This window comes from Monodon monoceros, unplaced genomic scaffold (genome assembly GCF_005190385.1).
Source record: "Monodon monoceros isolate NGI ecotype Baffin Bay Population unplaced genomic scaffold, NGI_Narwhal_1 Super_Scaffold_15, whole genome shotgun sequence".
In the NCBI taxonomy this organism is placed as follows: Eukaryota; Metazoa; Chordata; class Mammalia; order Artiodactyla; family Monodontidae; genus Monodon; species Monodon monoceros.
Genome location: NW_021703771.1, coordinates 63,484,156 through 63,498,582, shown reverse-complemented (window position 1 = coordinate 63,498,582; position 14,427 = coordinate 63,484,156). Strand labels below are relative to the sequence as shown.

Here is a 14,427-nt window from a genome sequence, read left to right as displayed (position 1 = left end):
GAGTGAGGGGCAAGGAGCTGAGGGGGGAAAGGGAGCGGGGTCAGGTCATGTGGGCCTTGTGGAAGCAGCTGGAGGAGGAAATCAGGGCTGTGCATCCTTTCTAAAGCCCTGGGGCTTAATGCTATTGATGCTATCACCAAGGGAGAGTGAGGAACAGACAGACAAGAGGACGCCAGCGACACAACCTTAGAAGACAGAAGAGCTACGGAGAGGGGGTGTCACCGAAGCCTAGGGAGAAAGGGCTTTGAGAAGGGAGCATCATCTTGTCCCATGGGCGTGTGACACGGTAACGACAGAGGGTCGCTGGACTTAGTCACTGTTCACACTGATAAATGATGTTTCATTGGATTTTTTTTACTAGATCTTGACTGCATACTTTTTTAAATGTCTCCTTTCACTGTGTGCAGCCCACTGTCCATGTTTTCGTACCATCGGAAGGATTTCGATATCTGACACAGATATAGAGATTATGGTAGTTCATGTATCGGAGTATGAATGAGAAGTTTCAGAGATCTCAAAACCCAATTGTGTGTTTTAGTACATTTTCATTACTTTCTTTCTCTCCTTTGTAGAAGCGGGGGGACAAAACTTTATACTCCAAAACTAAGCCCCAATCTCCTCAGAGACAGCAGAAAGCACTTCGCTTAGGCATCCACAAAATACCTCCGTGCATGTTTTGTAAGCATCTTCTGAGGTGGGCTTCAGGGCCTGCGTACCTGAGAACAGCGCCTGAGGTAATCCAGGGCAGGGAGGCACAGGTCTGGGGACGTGGCTCCGGATCCTGGGACACAGTCTCCGATTTCTTTACAGTCCACCTCCCCTGGAGGCAGCAGGGGAGACAGAGACAAATATTGTTTATCCCCTTATAACAGAAGACCTACTTAGTCATACAGCATGCGTTCCCCAAATGTCTACTAACGTAGAAAAGAAAGGAAAAATTACTCCAAATTGTACAACCCTTTCAGTCAAACTTCCCCCTACATGTGTACATTTGGGATCACACTGTACATCTTACCTTGTTGAAATTATTCTGTTCCGTAACTCCCCTTTTCACTAAACAATGACCACTTTTTCCATATCCTGCAACAGTACTTTCAGTGGCTGGATGGTGGTTTTTTGTACCTGGACACACTGCAATTTTTCTAATTCACTTCCCTGGGCCCTGCTGTTGATGGTGTGACTCTGAAGCTTTGATGACAGGATGATCCTGGAGACCAGCCATGTGCTGGGCAGAAAGGAAGCACTAGGCCTCTCTCTGTTTGGAAAAGGACCTCCTTTGTTGCCAGTGTTCAGCACTAAACAGTGATGATAAAGGAAGACTCTGGGAAGATCTGAGACATCTGGGGTTTGGGGATGGAGACTACTAAACTGAACTGAAATGACTTCTATTTTGTGTGTATATATCTAGAAATTTAACAGATCTGTAGAGGGCATCTAGATAGTCTACAGGCGCACAGTAGTTGGAAATTATCATTTTTCTTCTCATGTACGAATCTACTTCTGCACTTTTAATAAAATTATTCCGCAGTACTGTAATTGTTTCTGTCTACAATTGTAGCAACTGGCACCCTTCCCTGTGGGTAAACAGACATAATTACTAGGTATTAGTTAAAATTTAGCAGACAAAGAGGCATGTTTCTCCTTAAGAAAGAAAAGATAACCATTTGTATATTTTAGATCAGGGACTGGTAAACTTCTATACAGGGCCAGACAGTAAATATTTTAGGCTTTGCAGGTCACACTCTCTTTGTTGTAACTTCTCAACTCTGTCACTATAGCACAAAAACAACCACAGACAAATGACCAGGGCTGTGTTCCAATAAATCTTGATTTCTAAAAACTCTGAGTGGGTGGGATTGGCCTGTGGGCCATAGTCTGCCAACCCCTAGTTTAGATTAACACACCTTACAGTATAAAAACACAGAGCAGTTCAAATTCATGTTGACATAACCAAGTGGGAATAAAAAATAAATCCATTTCCTATCCTGTTAATCACAGTGTTCCAAGTTTTTTACGGAGGCTGCTGTGTCACACATCAAAGTCTGTGCACGGGTTGGCCCCTGGAGGCGGGCAGGACACAGCCAGCGTGGCTGTACTGGGGCCTCGGATGTGCCCACTGACCCCAAGCCACAGACAAGTAACTCCACCTTATAATTCACAGAAAAAAATGGAATCTTTCTGTTTTAAATATCCTCAGGTGCACACTGATAATTCTGCATCTCCATTTTCAGGCCCCAGCTCCCTCGCTGAGATAAGATCTCAAACTTCTAACATTTCTACCGTGAAAATTTCTAACATCTCCACTTGAATATTTCATAGAAACTCAACACGTCCCAGTGTCCAAAGATAGAATTCATTATTGTTCCTCTCCTCCACTCCTTTTGGATATCCTAATTCTGGGAAACGTCAGTCCTGGCAAGGAACTTGGGGAGTCAACCTCAGCTCCACCCTCCCTTACGCCCGTCAGAGCGGTCCAAGCCCTCCGGACCCCATCTCTACAATATCCTGACCTCCATCCTCTCTGTTCTCTCCCAAACTCCTGCACACTGGTCTCTACCTGTAGCCTCTTGTCCTTAACCCACAGGGACACGTGCCTGCCAGTTCAGTTTCTAATGTCACATGTGATACACCACTTGGTGGCTTCAAAACCTTCCCTGCACATTCTCGATTTCCTGGTGTGGCATTCAGGGCCCTTTAGAGCCTGGCCCCTTCCTCTGTTTCCATCTCATCACCCAGGATCCCTCCCTTTGTGGTACCTCCAACGTACCCTACTTTTAGAAAAGTAAACCTACAGCAGCTCACACCGCAAAATTCAAATGTCACTTTCCCTTTGAAGTCTGCATGGCCCTGCTACCAAGCACCCCGTCTCAGCTGCTTGTTCATTTCAGCTTAAATAGCTTTTTTTTTTTTTCCTAGCCTCTATGAAAATATTCATCTTCCTGAACTGTGACTATTGATTTGTGTGTCTGTTTCCCAGAAGAGGCTGTGAGCCTCTCACAGGCAGGAAGCATGTTATATTCATCTGTGTATCCCCATAGTATGTACAGGTCACCATGCCCCCGTAGCAGGCCCTCAACTGTTCACCAAACAATAGAATACCAATAATAATGGTTCTTAAATAAAATATAGGGTTGTGGAATAATGGAAAATACATATGTTGGTCTCTGCCTCTGGCTCCTGGCACAGAGCTCCTAAAACCCTTATTTCCTGCATGATAAGACTACTAGGCTTCTTTTGTTCTAATATTTGATCTTCAACTCTAGTTCCTGATACAGAGCTCCTAAATCCCTTGGAATTTCCTGGGTGATAGTCTTTTGTTCTAGTGAGGCAAAGCTTGGTAAGCTCCTGGATGGGGGCTGGTCACCAGAAAGGCCATAGGAAGAAGAGGGGGGTTGGAAATTGAGTTAATGATTGATCATGGCCACATGATGAAGCCTCCATAAGAAATCCCCAGAGTATGGCATTCAGAGAGCTTCTGGGTTGATGAACACATCTACATGCTGGGAGGAGGGTGTACCCCAACTCCATGAGGGCAGGAGCTCCTGAGCTTGGGACCCTCCTGGACCTCAACGTATATAACCTCTTGACCTGGCTGTTTATCTGTATCCTTTATCATATCTATTACTATATAATACGCTGATAAAGGTAAGCATTTCCCTGAGTTCTGTGAGCTGTTCTAATGTCATTTGAAATGGCGGGGGGCAGTCTCATAGGACCGAGCCCTTCACCTGTGGGGTCTGCTGGTCTAACTCTGGCTGGGGTCAGAATTGATTTGACAATAGGACACCCGGCTGGCACCACAGAGAACTGCTTGGCGTGGGAACAAAGCCCACACATCTGGTGTCAGAACTCTTGTGAGTGAGGTAGTAGTTGAGAGAGTAAAGGAGAAGTACAGGAGGAAAGTTTCTTCTAAACGAGGACTGGATTTTTTACTAAGACAGAGATCCATTACTTTAAGGTATTCTTGTGATTAAGACACTAAACTGTTTGGCTTCTGTTTAGTGTAGAGCAGAGTTTAAAAAGGATAAAATCTTACTCTGTCTTTCAAAAGACACCTTCCTCTGAAGCCCAGTCTGTAAAGTGGATAAGTGAGGGGCTTTCATGGTTGCCCCTCAGCTCAGCCCTCTATTTCCCAGGGTATACAGAAGCATAGAATGGGTGTATGTAAGAACAGAATATAACAAGGATGGTCTGTGGATCAGACCTGTGGCCTCCAGCCTCTGTCTTGAAACTTGCATTGTACTCCTGCTCCAAAATAAGGGGAACATGAATGAAGTCACCTAGCTTCTCTGGGTCCTATTTTCTTTTACAAAGAAATTGTCAGTTATTTTGCAAGAATACAAAAGAATATTATGAACCTTATATTTTCTTATTTTAAAAGAAGGCTACAGGTCTCAGAGCATACCAGGGTGAAAATCTCAAAATGTAAAGACTTAAGTTCCTTTTAAACGTTGGGTTTAACTAACTGCTACTCCCTTCCATTTCACCCCAGATAAACATGTGTTATACAAACATCTGATCCAGCAGGTTATGCTGTAGAGCAAGACTCTACTGTGTTAAAGTATTTCTAAACTAAGCATAAAATCAGCTAGGTAGTTCCTAAAACACACAAAGTCTCAAAGAAGGGTGACTTCTACACCTTCAAAATACGTTTTGTAATCAGTAAGGTCTGGGGGAAGGCATTCTTAATTTTTGCTTAAGAGCTGGGAACTCAAACTCTACTTAGGCTAATAGACTAATTGACTTCTAATTATATGACACTGAGGACAGTAGTTTCCTGTATGAGGGTAATTATCGAACATAATATTGAATATTTTAAGATTCAAACAGAAGCTGGAGTAAAATAATATATGAAGACAGGCTTCATTATAAAATTATTTCATGAACACAATGAGAAGTATCAACCCTGGACAGAATCCAAGCTGCGTTTACAGTAAGCTTCGTGCTTCTGAGCGCACAGCATAGCGCCATCTGCTTCTGTACCAGGATGCTGGCTTGCTTGCTGCAGCCAGTTCACACACAGCCATCCAGGAGAGGGTCCCCAGATGTCAGGAGGCAGGAAAGGAGGGCTCCACTTACCCAGTCCTTTGACAAACTTCATAAGGCACATGATGTAACTAGTGGCCGCATTAGCAAAGACCTGGATGTTGTCGGTGTTGAGAAAAGCTTCAAATACATCAAACACCGGAGCCTGGCCTTTTCCTGAGGGAGGAAGATTATAGAGTTTTAAGAAAGTTAAGTCTCTATCCTTCAGGTTGCCCATACTCCCAGAACCTTCCACAGAGCCTTAAAAAAGGTCTGTTGGAGAAAAGCCTGGGCCTTTTGACTGGATAACTGGCTTGGCTCCCATGCTGTCCTTCTCAGCTTTGCCTGCAGAGGGAACTGTAGGAAGGCTATGAAGAGAGCTCAGGAGAGGCACGAGGGCAAAGCCGGCTGAACACAGGGCTGAGGCAATGGGTAGGTCTACATAGGGCAATTAAATATGTGGTCTTTTGGAATTCTCCTCCACACATAATTATAGGGAAGGGAAGGTTTAGATAAACCCCTGATGGCATATACTAATTTATTCATACCTGAGCCGAAAAGAGTTAACATAGAAGGCTTAAGGCTGCTATCCTTAGAAAGGCCTGCTTGCACAGTGGGCCCTTGGCTGGAGTCTGGGAAGCCGGCTCTCAGAATATTCCCAAGCAACAGTTAACTAGATGGTTCACTGTGACTGGATGGTTGGTGCAAACAGCGTGGTTTAATCTGAACCCCTGCTTTTTTTCAGGGAGTATGGATTTTGGAATATGCTAGGCAGAGGGTACCTAAGTGACCAGCCCTTAGCTGGGTCTCTAGTGGGCTTCCCTGGGCAGAAAGATCTACACACAACATACATGTTGCTGCATTTTCCCTGTTGGAGGAAGAGTGTGCTCTGTGGGACCCCCTCATGGGATGGTGAGAGTTCAGGGAAGCCTGTGCAGGGATTCTGTGTTTTCCCCTTATGATCTGGCTTGTCCTTACTATGTTGCCATGATAAATCTTGGCTGCTGCCATGTAATAAATCTGAGCTATGTAATAAATCTTGGCATAACTACAGGCTGAGTCCCATGAGTCCTTCTGATGGGTCTCGAAGTGCAGGGGTAGTCTTGGGGACCCCTGACACAACACCTCTGGTCACTGGGCCTGCTGTATGGCTGCCCATCTATTTCCAGGCAGACCTGATCTCCCTAATTCGAACTCCCTGTTATTTGGATACTTTTTGCTTCTTCCTAGCAAGTGGATAACATTTTTCTTTTGGCTTTATGAAAGAACTCAACACAGATACGTATAAGTGAAACAACATAAGTCTCTCAGCCTTTTGTCCAATCTGTCACTGAGAGCTGGGCCTGATAACGCTCAGGGTTCTTGGTCTGCAGGCAGAACTCAGAACTTGTGTTCCTGATACACCAGTTCATTTCCTGATGCTAAAATAGCTGAATGCCAGTCTTCCCTACTATCCAACTTCTTTTTTTTTAAAAATTTACTTATTTTTGGCTGTGTTAGGTCTCCGTTGCTGCTCGGGGGTTTTCTCCAGCCGTGGCGAGCAGGGGCTACTCTTTGCTGAGGTGTACGGGCTTCTCGTTGCGGTGGCTTCTGTTGTTGTGGAGCACAGGCTCTAGGCACGTGGGCTTCAGTAGTTGTGGTGCACAGGCTTAGTTGCTCCACGGCATGTGGGATCTTCCCGGACCAGGGTTCGAACCTGTGTCCCCTGCCTTGGCAGGCGGATTCTTAACCACTGTGCCACCAGGGAAGTCCTATCCGACTTCTTTTGATAGCATGAAGCTTGGCATAAAGAACTAATGCTCCATAGCCAGAATCATCCACACGTTCTTCCCACTATCACTACTCCTATTCAACATAGTACCAGAAGTCCTAGCTGGAGCAATTAGGCAAGAGTAGGAATAAAATACCTCCAAATTGGAAAGGAAGAAGTGACATTGCCTCTTTTTGACAATGACATGATCGTGTATACAGAAAGTCTTAAAGATTCCACCAAAAAGATTCCACTCAAAAACCTTAGAGCTAGGGCTTCCCTGGTGGTGCAGTAGTTGAGAGTCCGCCTGCCGATGCAGGGGACACGGGTTCATGCCCCCGTCCGGGAAGATCCCACATGCCGCGGAGTGGCTGGGCCCGTGAGCCGTGGCTGCTGAGCCTGCGTGTCCGGAGCCTGTGCTCCGCAACGGGAGAGGCCACAACAGTAAGAGGCCCGCGTACCGCAAAAAAACAAAAAACAAAAAACAGAACAACAAAACCTTAGAGCTATAATAATTATGGTTTAGAACTAGTAAACAAGTTTCAGGATACGAAATCAACACACAGTCTTACCCATGGAGTAGTCACCAACCAGGTACTCCTTCACCTCAGACTTGTCCCCACTGTGCACTGTTTCCAGGGCACTGAACAAGGGCCTCCAGCCCGACTGGATCTGGGTGGAACACACTTCAACCAGCTCACCGATGGATGTGACGACCTGCAGAGGTAAAGGAGGTGGCATTTAACGCCTTTTCCTTCTAAGAAGCAGGCGAATTTCTGGGAAGAATGATGTGCTTCTCTGCTCCCTATTTCTGGGTTAAATTTAGTGAAGGATAAAAATCAGAACCTAGAAAAACTCACTGAAAAGTCTTCTAAATAAGCAGCCGTATCATATTAATATGCATTTTACTAATGACTAGTGTTGCTAAAACTTTTCACAAGCCATTTGTAAATATTTTGGTGTTTCTGAAGTTAGGTTTTTGTCTTCTCGTTATTGTCTTTTTTATTGAGTTATTAAGAGTTCTTTGTGCATTCTAAGTGTAAGCCCTTCCTGAGATATATGATTTGCAAATTTTTTTTTTCACAGCTTTGGGCTTCTCTTTTTTATATGGTGTCTTTTGAAGAGCAAAAGTTTTAAATTTTGATGAAGTCCAAATCATCAATTTTTTTCTTTTTATGGATCCTGTTGGTGTAATTTCTAAAGAATCTTTGCATAACCCAAGGCCTCAAAGATGGTCTCCTATGCTTTCTTGTAGAAACATTCATAGTTTTCGCTCTTATTTAAGCCTATGAACCATTTTGAGTTATTTTTTGTGCATGGTAAGAGGAAGGGTGTAAGTTCATTTTAATTGTATATGTTCAAAGCACCATTTGCTAAAAGTAATATCCTGTCTCTCTACTGAATTGCAATGACATCTTTGTCAAAAATTGACCATACATGTGAGAATTTATTTCTATACTTTCTTCAGTTCCACTGATCTATAGGTCTACCCTTACACCAATACCACACTGGGTTGATGACTGAAGTTTTAAAATCGGGTAGTGTAAATTCTCCAAATTCGTTGTTCTTTTTCAAATGTGTTTTCTCTATTCTAGATCCTTTGAACTTGCATATAAATTTGAGAATCAGCTTCCCAATTTCTTCAAAAAAGTCTGCTGATATTCTGATAGGAATTGCACTCGACCTATGTATCAACTTGTGGAAATCTGCCATTTAAGAAATACTGTCTTTCAAGCCATGAACGTAGCATATCTCATAATTTATTGGAATATTCTTTATTTTTTTCTCAGCAATGTTTTGTAGCTTTCAGTGTACAGGTATTTCACATCTTTTACTAAATTTATTCCTAAATATTTTGTTTTCAATGCTCTTGTGAATGGAATTGTTCTCTTAATTTCCATTTTTGATAGCTTACATCTTGAATATAGGAATTCAATTGATTTTAATACATTGTTTTTGTAACCGGCAACCTTGCTAAACTCACTTTTTTTTTTTTTTTAATTTTTTTTTTTTGGCTCTGCCGCATGGCATGTGGGATCCTAGTTCCCCGGCCAGGGATTGAACCTGCACCCTCTGCATTGCAAGCGTGGAGTCTTAACCACTGGACTGCCAGGGAAGTCCCGAAACTCACTATTAATTCTAGTAACTTTTAAAATAAATTCCTTAGGATTTTCTACATATAAGACCATGTTGTCTATGAACTAAGACAGTTTTACTTTTCAAAATTGGATGCCTTTAATTTTTTGGTACAGTGAGTAAAAGTCATAATGTTGAATAGAACTGGTAAAGATAGAAATCTTTGCCTTGCTCCTAATTATTGGGAAAAAGCATTCAGTCCTTGACCACTGTGTAGTGTTTGATGTAAGATTCTCAAATACTCCCTTTATCCAATTAGGGAACACCCTTCTATTCCTCATTTCTTGAAAGTTTTTTATTTAAAATGAGTGATGGATTTTGTAAAATGTTTTCTCTGTTTCTGTTAAGATAACCATAGGGTTTCAATCCTTTATTCTACTAATGAGATACATGACATTAATTGAATTTTGAGCTGTTAAACCAATCTTACACTGATTCTTTCTTCTGCCATCTCAAATCCTGTTGGTAAGCCCATCTAGTGGATTTTTCATTTGTTATTGTCCTTTTCAACTCTAGAATTTGCATTCTTTCAGTTTCCATCTCTCTACTTAGATTCCCTATTTTTGAGTCATTGTCATCATATTTTCCTTTAATTCTTTGAACCTATTTATGATAGCTGCTTAAAGTCTCTGTCCCCTAATCCAACATCCCAAGCCAGAGCCAGGACCCAGTGAACAGAACCCTCTTCCCACCATGTGCACCAGATTTCTTTGGCTAAATACTTTGTAATTTCTACCATGACGGCATCATTGGTAGAGGTCACCAGCTCTTCCAGATCCTGTGTCTGCTTGTCTTCCCGCCTCCAAATCTGCATTTTGGATGCATATAATCCTGGTTTTAGCTTAACCCAACACCTGGTCTCACGCTAAGTCAGTTTCTATTTATTGTTTTTCCCCCAAGTATACATCACGGTTTCTTATTTCTTTGCATATCTCACTTTTTTTTTTTTTTGCTGAACATTGGACGTTTTAGATAATATATTGTAGCAATGCTGGATTTATTTTTGAGTTTTTATTTATTTATTTATTTGACTAAGTTGCTTGGACTTACACTGTAGAATCTGTCTCTACTCTTCCCATGGCATGAGGCACCAATAATGTCTCTACTCAATTTCTTATTTTTCAGCCTGACTTCCTAGTGCTGTCCCCGTGTCTGCATAGGTTAGTTGTCACTTGATGAAGTAGGCAGAGATTCTGCTTAAATACCTTGAGCCTTTAAGGCTTCCACCCTCTGCCAACCAATCTGTGTGTGCAGGCTGGGGAGAATATACAAAGTTCAGCCAGTTCCTAAGTCCCTCTGGTCTTTTACTTTCTGATGGGATCTGTACAGTCTATCCTATATATGCCCACATTTCAGTCAACTAGAGATGGATGCATGACAGACTTACCTAGTCCTTCTATGAAATCTCTGGCTTCCAGAGTCCCACGTTACATTTCTTACTGGTTCACCACTGCAGCCTTAGGCTAGCAAAGTTGTAGTATTATTCTATTGCTCATTTCCTAATGAATTCACCACTTTTAGTTGACAGACCAATGGTCTTTTTTCCTCTTCTTCAAACCAAGTCTGTCTCTTAGTGCAGAAATGCTGATTTTCCCAGTCAGCCCCACAATGGTCAAATTACTATTCTTGCCAACAGCTTGTAAGTGATGACTTCCATCTTCAGCAAGAAGGTCACAGACTCCCACTGTTCTTAACCAAAGTTCTGGCAAGAACTATTTTTCACCATAAATGCTACTCAATTTGTTGTCTGCCCTTGGTCAATCGCAAGAGTCCTGAAATGGCTGCTTTTGACAATTTTTTTCTTTTTGTATACTTGATCTTTGTGGAGAGGATTCACTAACTTCTTCATGCCCCTATAGCCAAAATTCCTCCTGTCCTAAATCTTTCTGAACATTGTTCAGAACTTAATAAGCATAGTTATTTTAAAGTCAGTCTCTGATAACTCCAATATCTGGATTCCTGGTGGGGAGTTAGGGACAGTGTGTCTATTTTTATTATTTTATTTCTGTATTCATGACATTCTATTTTCTAATGAGTCAATTATTTTAGATTGAAGGCAGGCATTCAGCTTCACCCAATGGCCAATTCCCTCACGGCCAATCCAGTCTCAGAGCTCTGCTTACTTCTTTGGGCTTCCCATTGTTACTTAGTTTTGGGCATCTTAGTATTCTTTACTTTCTTGCCAGTGTGTACATGATATTTAAAATAAAATTTTTAACCCTTGTTGAACATTTTTAGTAGATTTCAGAGACAGAGAATCTGTGTTCCTAGCCCACCATCATGCTAGATAAATATGAAGTCTCTAGCTAGGTTCTTTACCGCCTGTCCCTCCGTAGAGAATATGATAGTGGTTAAGGGTATAGGCTAGGTATGAGAGTATAGACTATTACAGCTAGATTGCCTGCTTCAAATCCCAGTTCCACCAATCACTAATCATGAATCCTTAGCTAAATTGCTTAACCTCTTCTTGTCACAGATTCCACATAGGCTTATTGGACAGATTTAACATGCAGCACGCACAGAACAGTCCTGCCAGTGCACTCAACAAGAGCCAGCAGGCTATGGCAATGATGGCAGCACTGCTACCGTGACACACTGACCTGGTCTTGGACATCCTCGTCACACAACTCCAGCTGCATGATACGCTCAAAAGGTCGGAAGAGTGCTTCATTAAAGTGAAAATGAGGTGGCTCATTCCAGTCGGTGAGAACCTCCGTCAGTATATCATGGATGAAGGAAACTGCCTTCTGAGACACGTGTCTTTCCTTATGGCAAGCAGCCTGCAAAATTCAGAGAGTCAAACACCCTCAGGACTTCAAGCAACTAAGAATCTGGTTTCTCAAGGTCTTCCTAACACACCTTATCGTAGGGAGGTGGAAGCAGCAATTCTGCTAAAGTCAAAGATTTCAAGGGACAAGTATCAATGAACAGCACACTAAACTGCATTTTAAATAATTTAACCAACTGATCAGACACATCTCCAATTTCACTTTGAAGTTTCTGGAAAAATAAGAGTTTCTAATAATTTCTTCTTCTTTTTTCCTGTAACGTGACTGTTTTCTTGGGTGGTATAGAACATGCTGACTAAAGACACCGGAACCTAGTCTGGAAACCACCCATGGTCTCATTGTTAGCCATGCCCCAAACATACGAAGATCAGATGCGACATCTGTCCCTCAGGGATGTGGGATGACTGCACCAATACAGCTTTAATTGGCTCACATCTTTGTATCCGTGTCCTTTAGCGGTTCTCTTCCACACTGACCCTGGGCTTGGATGTGTGACTTACTTTGAATAATGGAACAATAGCAAATATTATGTAAGTAGAGAATTGAAAAGCAATTCTGATTTGGGGTTTGCCCTCTTGCTTTCCCTTGGAATCCTAAGAATGCCATGTGACTGAGCCAGGGCTAGTCTGCTGGAGGAGGAGAGACCACACAGAGAGGACCCTCATCTGCCCAGGCTTACCAGTCATGAACCAGCTGGCCCCAGTCTTTGCAGAGGCTGACCACAAGTGAACACATAAGGCCAGCTGAGATTCGCCAAGCCTGGCCCAGACTAGAAGAGCTGCACAGCTCAGCTCGAATTTCTGACCCAGAGAATCATAACCTAAATAAACAGTTATCGTTTTAAGTCACTAGGTTTGGGGGGTGGTTTATTATAGTATAATACATAACTGATATATTGTTTCTCCATAACTATTTTTTACCCCCTTACTAGAATGTTCTCAGGTTAGTAAATTTATTTCCCCCAAATACTTTACTTTATGACATAGCTCTACCAAGTAAGTGCTAAAGGACTATTTGGAATAGTTACCACTGTGAAACAGGGCAACAATTTCCCCATCAACTTAGAAGTAGCCAGTCATCATGTATCGAGATGCTTAGATGGAGTTACCATATAATTTATCATATGGACTGCTTTCTTTTGGAGAGTCAAAGGGGTCCTAGTTAATTTTGTTGGGAAAACCAGGATTTATGGTTCCCCTACTTAGAAGGCACTGCCTAGAATATGTTTAGCTATTAGAAAAGAGAGCCTGGCAGGAACAAAAGACATTGTTATATTCATGTATAAAAATGAAACTCCAGACTTAGGTTGATAGCAGACCATGAAGTATAAGAAAACGGCAGTGTGAGGTGTCTAGGTGAGTCACATAGTTTTAAAGATAGAGGGTCAGAGTGATACCAGGGCAGCGCTGCCCTTTGCGGCAATTCTTTAGGTGCCATAAGGTATAATCAGAGAACAATGATGCTTACGACCAGGTGATGGGAACCTTACTGCTGTGGCCACAGTGCCCTTTGTCCCATGCTGACTGGAGAGCCCTGTGCTGGCTCTGCTGCAGGAGGCCCCTGGGCTGCCCACTTTCCAGGTGCTCACCTCCACCAGGTGTGGCGCCACAAGACTCCAGCAGCGCATCACGTGGAACAGGGGCCTCGCTTTGCTCTGCACGATCCTCAGCATGGCGTCCCCCAGGCGGAACAGGTGGAGGGCACTTTTTCGGTCTTGGGTGGATTTCACTTCTCCTACAGGAAGGTAAGACCATGAAAGCCATCAATCCAAAACTCAGAAATAGTTTGACCTGTTCAAGCATGGAGAGAGGATGAAAATCAAAGAGCCATACTCAGATCAGTGGGATTATTCGGTATGAATTTACCAAGACAGGACAGGAGCCTGGATTCAAGAAAGAACAGGTGATTCACTTAACAAAGCCAGGGCCCACCTCTCCTGTTCACTGTAGCATCCCTGACATTTACATGTGTCAGGCAAACAATGCTTGTTGATAAGGAGGAATGATGTCGTGGTTAAGTAGAAGGGCCAGGGAATCGGCTGCCTAGGCCCAAATCCTGGCTCCATCATGTAGCAGTTGGGTTACGATGGACCAGAAGTTTACCTCTCTAATCCACAGTTTCTCATTGTAAAAGTGGGGATAAGAGTACCTACTTCTTAAAGTTTCTTCAAGGATGAAATGTGATAATGCTCATAACGTACTTAGCACAGGGCACAGACTACTTGCCCCACACACTTAGTTATACTGTTACTGTTGTTATCGTCCCCATCCTTTACCGCCACCATCCACTTGGTCAATGCTTAATGGTACCTCTGAAGCCCTTGCCAAGCAGGTCAGGCCCCTTTGCACCCAATAACATGCGATCTAACCTCTGTCTTGCTTCCGTACAATCCTTGCCTACTCGGACCTCTTGCTACTTCTCTGCCACTGTCACCTTAGTCTCCTCCACTCTCTTTCTGCCCATGTGTTCCTGCTTCTCCCATACAGCTACAAAATACTGATCACGATCAGCCTCTTCCAACCAGAATGTGCCTTTCTAAGTCGTCTTGCCGTATCAAATAAACTTCAAGATGACAGTACCAAAAATCACTGACATTTACTGATTGTTTACTCTGCATCAGACATTGTGTTGGCTCTTCGTGTCTTTAATCACTCTTATTTTTATTGAAGTATAGTCGATATACAATGTGTTAATTTCTGCTGTACAGCAAAGTGATTGAGTTATACA

At 42.8% G+C, this 14,427-nt stretch overlaps 1 protein-coding gene across 1 annotated transcript in view; it reads right to left on the bottom strand.

Annotated features, from left to right (window-relative positions):
* The window catches only part of ARFGEF3 (ARFGEF family member 3), a 186,102-nt gene that overhangs the window by 37,713 nt on the left and 133,962 nt on the right, over window positions 1-14,427 (bottom strand). The window contains exons 21-25 of the mRNA XM_029224180.1: window positions 13,289-13,434; window positions 11,512-11,691; window positions 7,348-7,492; window positions 5,080-5,202; window positions 717-820 (exon numbers count right to left, since the gene is read on the bottom strand). Of these exons, the coding sequence (XP_029080013.1) occupies window positions 717-820; window positions 5,080-5,202; window positions 7,348-7,492; window positions 11,512-11,691; window positions 13,289-13,434 (698 nt within the window). The remainder of the gene's footprint in view (window positions 1-716; window positions 821-5,079; window positions 5,203-7,347; window positions 7,493-11,511; window positions 11,692-13,288; window positions 13,435-14,427) is intronic.